At 41.8% G+C, this 8,846-nt stretch overlaps 1 protein-coding gene across 1 annotated transcript; it reads left to right on the top strand.

Moving 5' to 3' along the window:
- Positions 1-1,249: 1,249 nt before the first annotated feature.
- RAE1 (ribonucleic acid export 1) lies at positions 1,250-8,134 on the top strand. Its single transcript, XM_088528239.1, has 11 exons — positions 1,250-1,382; positions 1,520-1,624; positions 2,482-2,574; positions 3,512-3,598; positions 4,406-4,492; positions 4,750-4,821; positions 5,247-5,354; positions 6,330-6,436; positions 6,516-6,591; positions 7,147-7,341; positions 7,606-8,134. The coding sequence occupies exons 1-11, from the start codon at positions 1,293-1,295 to the stop codon at positions 7,690-7,692; spliced, it is 1,107 nt and encodes a 368-aa protein (XP_088384365.1). The 5' UTR covers positions 1,250-1,292; the 3' UTR covers positions 7,693-8,134.
- The last annotated feature ends 712 nt before the right edge of the window (positions 8,135-8,846 follow it).

The following is an 8,846-nucleotide window of genomic DNA, read 5'->3' as shown; positions in this document are numbered from 1 at the left end:
ATTGTTTACTTGATGCTGATTTATTTTGTAACAAGTGCGTAAAAATAGTGGTTTTTTTGTGAGTTGAGTGCTCTTATAAAATCTGCAGAGGGGTTCAGTTTCTTGTTTGTTTTATCATTGTACCTAGCATATAATTTTGATAGTCTCTTTCTCCTTTCAAACACAAGAAACGACAAGTTTTTGTTTTGTTTTTTCCATTCTCTGTAGTTTTTCCATTCTCTGTTGTTTTTTCATTCTCTGTACTGCACTGTAGCAATTTCAAAGGCAGTGGGAGGTACGTAAAAAAGAGATTTCAGTATGTTCTTTGTAGAGAGAAAACATGAAGTTATACTTGCAGCTTAACAATATGTCAGAGGCTGGCCGCCCCTCTGTCTTAAAGCACAGCCACACAATGCTGTTGTACCATCCTTTTCGCAGAGTAAAGGCCTGGCACTGTCTGCTGCTGGAAATTCTAAGTACAGACCTGTGGTATTTTGTGTTTACTGGACGCAAAACTGTCCAGTCTTGGCTGTTAATTCAGGCTGAAAAGCCAGGGATGACACTGCTTTACTGCACATTTCAAGCAGCTGTAGACGCGCAGGGAACCAAATTACTACCTGACCTTGCTTCAGTGAGCAAGGCAACAGCCAGGTGTGGATTTAATAAACAATCCTGCTGATGTTGCACAGCAGAGCCCTGCGCTCACGGCCCTGTGTAGCTGCCTCCCAAGCAGAAGGAGCAGGGACGGAAGCACACACTACCTACATCTTACATGGAAGCAAATGGGAAAATGAAAATTAAAAAGTTCCTTAGCACTTTCGGGAACTGAAAGCGCTTCCGCAGCCCTCGCCAAGCGTTTTCGGCACCGCGCCCGGCCCGTTTTCAGGCTGCTCCCCCAACGCTAACGGCAGAGTTGCGGATGCTCCGCGGCGCCCGCCCCGCCGCCTCACGGCGCCTGCGCCGCCCCGCCCGCCCCGCGGCGCCTGCGCACAGCGGCTGGGCCTGCCGCGCCGCGCGCCTGCCAGGTGAGCGGCCCGCGCCGCCCGCGGGACCCCCCGCGCGGCCCCCGGCGCACGGAACCCCCGCGATGGCGGTTGCGGGCGGCGGCGGCGCCCGAGGGGGGCTCCGGGCCGGGGCGGCCGCCCCGGGCTCGCTGCCCGCAGGCGGGCCGGGCGCGGCGGCGAGGCGGGTGCCGGGGCTGAGCCCCGGGGGCGGGCGGGCGTGTCCTGCCCGCGGGTGGACGCGGCCTCCGGGCTCGGGGGCGGAGGGGCCTGCGGGCGCTCAGGAGCCTTTCTGCGTTTTGCAGAGCCAAGATGAGCCTGTTCGGGTCGACCTCGGGCTTCGGGACCGGAGGCACCAGCATGTTCGGCAGCACCACCGCGGACAACCACAACCCCATGAAGGTGGGTGCCCTGGCCCGGGAACCGGGACCCTCCCGCCGCCTGCCCGCGGCTCCTCACGGCCTCCGCCTGGAGCCAGCGGGGCCGGCCCGGCGCGGCGTGCGGCTGTGTCTCACCCCCTGTCCTTCCGCTCCTCGCAGGACATCGAGGTGACATCCCCGCCTGACGACAGCATATCTTGCCTAGCTTTTAGCCCACCGACGTTGCCTGGTAACTTCCTCATTGCGGGATCATGGGCCAACGATGTAAGTACTCACCATCAGAGCCACCGCAGGATCAGCTGGAAGGGGGGCTGCCTCAACTGCAAAGGGGGACCCTAAAACCTTGCACCAGGCTGCCTGCAAATCCTTCTCTTTGCACGCTCTGTAATTTGTCTTTTAGTGCCTAGGCATTGATAGGTTTGACATGGCTCGAGGTGCTTTTGCTGAGAAAAGTAAAAATTGCTTGAGCTACTTTTGCTTTTGGTTATGATCTTCAGAACAGTCATTCCTGTGCAGTGTTTCTTAGACTCCATCTCAGGAGACATAGCCAATAGTTTTTCTGTTAGATTTGTCTTATTTCTTTTTTCCCACTGGTCTGTTTTTAGCTTCATTTTTGGGGAGGATTAGACTAACACAGTTCTGCAGTGGTTTCTAGTGGAGGAGCTATAAAGGCACTGGTGAATCTCTGCTAGTTTGACAGCGTAGTCTCAAAAGGGTTAATGCCCCCCAGCCTTGTTGAAACTTCTGTTTGGACAGAAGCTCCAGATCCCGATGGATAGAACAGAGAGGGGGAGGCTGGCTCAGCCCTGGGCCCTGCAGTGCTGGCCAGGGACCTGCACAGGCTCTGCTGAGACACGTGCAGACACTTCCCAGCTGGCCCTTAGGACTCCTGCAGGTGTTACATGATTGTGAAGCCCTTTTTTAGGGAGAGCTGAAGTTGTTCTTGGGTCGAGGATGTCAGACTGTGTGGATGAAGGGAACACAGAGGAAATGAGCTTCCATTAGTTTTGTAGAGAGCATTCGCTGTTTAGAATCATTGGTTCATTAGATTAAGTCAGGATAGAATCATTTAGTTTTTCGTATTAACATGTTAACATCTGTGTGTGTGTCTTTTGTTGCAGGTTCGCTGCTGGGAAGTTCAGGATAACGGACAGACAATTCCGAAGGCTCAGCAGATGCACACAGGGCCTGTGCTCGATGGGTGCTGGAGTGATGTACGTTCCCCTATAAAAATAAACAAACTCTTTTCTTCCAGAAGCACAAATCAGTGTGTGGTTTCCAGTCACACCATAGTGCCAAGTGTAGATGGATCCCATGACTATTTTATGGGCTGCTGCTTGTATCTCTGTGCTAAGTAGGCCTTAATAGAAGAGGCCCACATGGCCAGAGAGGAAGGGTGAAAGTCTGTTTAAAAGTAAGAATATGTTTAAAACTAGGTGAGGAGTAGTACAGATTCCTCTTCAGGTTTTAAAGTAAGCTTAGAAAAGACCTTGAGACAAGGACCTTGAATCTAAAACAGAATTGTACTGTAAGCTGAGTTTCTATGATATGTTTTTCGTATTTTTCTATATGTGATTTTCTTTTTTTCCAAAAATTCTACCAAACCTTTGAGATTCTGCAGAAGTGTGTTTGCAGCAAGTGTACATTCTCTGTACATGCATTACCTAGACAGGCTTTTACAAGCAAAATGTTTAACAGTTTAGTACTGTTATCAGTACTAAATGTTTGCATAATTCGAAGTACAAGGAAAAAAAAAGCAGTGGTAAAACTTACTACTGTGTTATTTTTTCTTCTTTTTAAAAACTTTCTAACTAAAAAGTATTTTTCGGTGTATTTAAACAAAGTGTGAACGCACAAGGTTATCTTTTGACATATAATTTGGATTTGTTGTTGGTAAAAAGGTATAAGGAAATGGCAAGTACATAAAAAATGTCTTTTTTTTTCTTCTAGAAGTTTATGGTGGTATGTCTTAAATGCACAACCCTAACAGATAATTGCAAAGAAATTATTACTTTTGTAGTTCTTTGTACTGCAGTCCTTATACAAAGCTATCCTTTTTAAATTATTTTTCTGTTAATATTACTAGAAGTAAACAAGATGAACAGTTTCTAATAGATAGTACATATTAATTTGATTTTTAATTGTTTATAGGATGGGAGTAAAGTATTTACAGCTTCCTGTGATAAAACTGCCAAAATGTGGGATCTCAACAGTAATCAGGCTATTCAGATTGCACAGGTAAGCAAACCCCAGACTGCTTGTGTGTGTTTTCTTGTGGTTTGTTTTTTTTGTGATTTTTCTTTTCACTTTTATTAAATTATCTTTATTAAATTAATTACATTTATAAGGTAATTAAGGTAATGTTTAGTGCTTCCAAAATAGATAAATGTTTGTATGATGCCTTTTACATTACCAGCTATTGACATGGGCAGGTATGAGGAGCCCTGCCGAGGGCTGCACGAGGCTGTGCAATGTTTTCATGCCTCTTACCCGAGAGTTCAGCTGCATGCTGATCACTGGTGCTATTACTACTGCTATCACTCTTATTTCTGCGTGCTGACCACTGTTGTTATTGCACTATATTTAGGTGAAAAAAATCAGATTTTAAAATAACGATTTTAAAGCCTTGTTGCTTTGGTGAGCATGAGCCTTTCTGCTGTAACTGTTCCCAAAAGGACCTTTTGTTCACCAGTTAATACAGTTTGTTATTTCTTGGGAAGTGTCTTCATAAACAAATAGAAAACACCGTTGTTCAAGATTCATATTTGTGCTGTGACCATCTTCCTCTGTACGATGACTTGGTAGTAATTTTCTTTCATCAGGAACCATTTATTTTCCTCTGCAGTTTTTTTTTTTTTTTTACAATGCTAAACACCACAATAAGATCATGACCCACAACATGTACCCTAACTTTTTGGCTAAAATAACAAAGCACTTCTTTTGAGTGCATAAAAAGTGTAAATGCATATAAAAATGAAGCATAAGCAAGCAATATGGACTGTTATTTTAATAACTGTAGATGTGTTTGTCCTGTCTCCTCTTCAGCACGATGCTCCTGTTAAGACTATCCATTGGATTAAAGCACCAAATTACAGCTGTGTGATGACAGGAAGCTGGGATAAAACTTTGAAGGTATGATGTTCATTGAAGAAATGGGCACAAAGGGTGCTAATATCTGCACATAAAAATATTTATGTGACATGAAGATGCATTCTTAAATATGCTAATACAAGGAACAGATTAACAAAGTAGCCTGATGTTGGGCGTTGCAGTACTCGGGTTCTGGACAAGAGTGAAATAGTTTGGTAGTACTTGGCCTTCCTTTAGTAAAGGAATTTGTGTGGTTACTCCAAGCATAACTTTTGTTTTTTCTCTTTTGTCTCTATCAGTTCTGGGATACCCGTTTGCCAACACCTATGATGACGCTGCAGCTCCCTGAAAGATGTTACTGTGCCGATGTGGTAAGCCAGCAAAAATGGTAAAGCAGTGTCAGCTCCTTGGGCTGCAGTATTAATAAACTGAACAGCCTTTGTTCAGAGCTTCTCTAGGTTAGCACTAAATACAGACTGTTAATGTTTATTCCCTGGGTAACCTTCATAATAACACATAAACTGGTTTTCTTGATCTGTCCTATGGAGAATGGATGTTTGCATCATGGAGGGCACCCCTAGTATCCATCACTGTGCTATTTCTGGATCAGAAAACATGTCTATGGCTGAACGTTGCTCTCCTTCATCTCCTCCTTTCCTATCTTCCTTCCCCGCTCCCAAGAACAGTCAAATTCCTATAATTTCTTCCTGGGTTTGTGTGAATTAATAAATAGATTTCTCTGTCATGCTGTTAACACAACTTTCTGTCTTTCAACGTATTTTGCATCCTCATCCAGGTTCATCCTATGGCTGCTGTGGCCACTGCAGAAAGGGGGCTGATAGTTTATCAGTTAGAGAATCAACCTTCTGAATTTAGAAGAATAGAATCTCCTCTTAAACACCAGGTAAATATATTTATTACAGATGTATTTATACAGACTGTTGAAGTTTTGGACCTGACATTTTTTTTAGTAAAAACAAATAATGTTTTAAAGATTGATTTCTTTATCTTGTTGTGGCATGTGCCAGTTTGACTTTCATTACGGTGGTCTATAGTGGTGCAACTGCCTGCGTTGCCTATGGTGGGACCACATGAAATGAGTTTTTTTGAGTAATCTGAGTTTAACAAAAGAGCCTTGGGATTACCTTCTTCCTTCCTTCTTTATCCTCCTTTTTCTAATTCTATGTACAAATCTATTGTACATGAAGTAAAAATAATTTCATTGTCCATTCCTTACAAACAGATGACAGAATATTTAAATGTTAACCAAGTATAATCAGGATACTGTCCCATATTAAATAATTTTGTTATTTGCACGACATTACCGAGGAGCTTTGTCATATCCTGCAGACCTGTTGTATGCAGGGGCTTTGCAAGACTTCGAGAAGAAGACAGGCTGCTGTAAAGCTTGATTTCAATTCTAGATTTGTTTCTCCGAGTTGTTAGTAATTTTGCAAGTGATTGTAGTCTGCACATACAATGCCAATACTTATTCCAAGGAGGTGGAATTAATAAAATTTCTTTAGTATTTGGTACTCTAGTGTATTGTTGAAGAGAAGGAGATTTGAGAAATTTTCTAAGTTGAGAACATCCAGTATTCATAATGTATTTGATCCCTCAAGAGAAGAAAAGACCAAGAAACATGTACTTTATTTTTGTGCTGAAGAAATCTCTATTGTTGATCTTCATAAGGATTTAAGAATGTAAATATTATGGCTGAAATTCTCAAGAAAATGTGACCTATCTCTTAGCTTTGTATTTCTGCTTAGTATGTGTTTGAATATGTGGTGTTTTGTGTCCCTATTCAAAACAGCCAACATTCAGAAAATTTGACCCTCAAGCTTTTGTCTAAAATGCTCTGTATTCTTCTCAAATTTAGCATCGCTGTGTTGCTATTTTTAAAGACAAAGTGAACAAACCTACTGGATTTGCCCTTGGAAGTATTGAAGGAAGAGTAGCTATTCATTATATCAACCCTCCAAATCCGTAAGTATTAATAATTAAGACATTATTTATTTATTGCCCACTTTACAATGGGAAAGTAAAAAGATTTATTATTTTGCAGTGCAAAAGACAATTTCACTTTTAAATGTCATCGCTCCAATGGAACGAACACATCAGTACCTCAGGATATCTATGCTGTGAGTATTCAGCACATATCCCCGGGTTTTTTTATGCAGTGCAGTGGGAGGCTACAGATGCCCTGTATACTCCTTTCATGTAAAATTTGCTGTGATTTGTTTGTTCTCCTTGATCTTTCATCCTACCTGAAGTGGCCATATACTTGTATTTAAAGAGCTCTAGTATAAGCTGAAATGAATGATTTTTTTTTCATTTCTTTCAAAATCAACACTGCTGCAACTATTTATAAAGTCAGGGTGGCCAGTGTTTACTATGACTTTTTATTCTATCCCACTTGTTAACTTAGTGCATAATGGAATACATCCTTATGTTTTTGTGAAATGGGATTATGCCATTTAATTCCTAGCTATTGCAGAAAAGGATGCTTGTTGTTTTGGGCTTTTGTTTCAAAAGTGTATCTGTTAAAATATTAAAAAAAAATAAGAACCATCTGTAGATAGTTGCAAAAAGTCTTCTGTATGTGTTTGCTCTCTTGTTATTGAGCGGACGTGTTGAGTGTTCCCGTTTCCTGTCTATGCAGGGTGTTTTGCAAGTCATTTTGCTTGGCTTTGCAGGTGAACGGAATAGCATTTCATCCTGTCCACGGTACTCTTGCAACAGTAGGATCTGATGGTAGGTTCAGCTTCTGGGATAAAGATGCACGAACAAAGCTAAAAACATCAGAGCAACTTGACCAGCCAATATCTGCCTGTTGTTTCAACCATAACGGGAATATCTTTGCATATGCTTCCAGCTATGATTGGTCAAAGGTAAGACAGGTTTATACTTACATTTCTACTGGCAGTTGACAGTAAAATAAGACTATCCTTTTCCTGTGAGGCTTTCAGTGTTCTTTGTAAATACTAGGAGAGTCTTCCGAATTTCATAGGCACACAAAAACCTTAGAGCTTTCCAATAAAATGCAATACTGAAGTATCTGTTTTTCTTACTTTATAACTACGGTTTTGTACTTTATGATAACATGATTTCCTCTTTGAGCAGGGTAAGTACTTATGACTTTTTTTTTTTTTTAGGGTCATGAATTTTATAATCCACAGAAGAAAAACTACATTTTTCTGCGAAATGCAGCAGAAGAGTTAAAGCCTAGGAATAAGAAGTAATGAGCATGAGTCTGACTTGTGTTGCTGTACTGTTTTCCTGCCATTCCTGCCCCAACTCCACTGCTCTTCTGCCATTTGTGCCCTATTGCGCCACGGTCCAGTCAACTTCGGATCGCTAATATTTAGCAGGAACTGTATAAATCACATTAAATGTATTCTGACTTGCTGGAGAACATCTTTCAAATTAGATATTCTGCTGAGTATGAAAAGGAAAAGGTAACATTCACACGACTTACCACTGTCTGTTCCACAGCAATAATGTAATTGCCTCAACAGCTCTAAATCTGGGTTAAGTATTCCCGCTTGGAAGTGCAAGGATTTGTATCTATGGATTTATTTTATAAGTACTATGTTAAAAAATGTTCATCATAATAGTTCCGGAGAAGTTGTGTAAATGCTGTATTTTTTTTTGTAAGTACATGAAGAATTGCAAACAATTCTTCTCAAAGGAGGCTTGATACTATTATTATTATTATTATTAATATTCAGTTTTTTTCCCATTGGTTTCTATTTGTTAAGGTAGAAGTGTTGTCTGCGGAATGCCAGGCAGAAGCACCGTGCAGGTTGTTTTCCCTCGTTTTCTGGGTGAATTTGGTAGGTGTGTGAGTGGCCACTCCCAGTGACAGAAACTCAGGACAGGAAGGATGGGCCCTGTGCAAATTCCCTTTCCTCTTCCTGACGCAGCAGCAACGCAGGTGGATTTGGAGCCGCCACCTCCTCGTGCTTGTCCTAGTCCCCAGGAGAGCTGCCGCTTGTGCCAAGCAGTGTGGTTCAGTAATGTGAGCAATGCATTAAAGGTCTCGTTTTGATCAACACCAAAATGACATATGCAAAATCTTCGTGGCCTAAACTGCTTTAAAAACGACCTTTTTTTATATATATAGAAAAAGCTGGTTCTATAAATCTCTCTTCCTTTTTTTTTGCCCCTAAACAGGGATATCTGGAGTGAAAATTTTTCATTTTTGCATTAGCTAGAAGATAATGCGGGTGAGTTTCATCCCTCTTCAAAACGCTGTGAAGCAAAGTTAAAGCAATGTGGGTCTCTGTGACTTGCATCTACCACTGTTGAGTTCTAACTAGCCCATTGTGCACATGCCAAAGTTTTCTGTCTGGAAGTGAATGCTTATTATTCCTGTTACCTATTATTTGTTTGA

The sequence above is a fragment of the Tinamus guttatus genome, unplaced genomic scaffold (assembly GCF_059628265.1).
Source record: "Tinamus guttatus ecotype Peru unplaced genomic scaffold, ASM5962826v1 Tinamus_guttatus_pri_ptg000027l, whole genome shotgun sequence".
NCBI classification, from domain to species: Eukaryota; Metazoa; Chordata; class Aves; order Tinamiformes; family Tinamidae; genus Tinamus; species Tinamus guttatus.
Note: the sequence above shows the minus strand (reverse complement) of the source record. Positions and strands in the feature narration are given on the sequence as shown.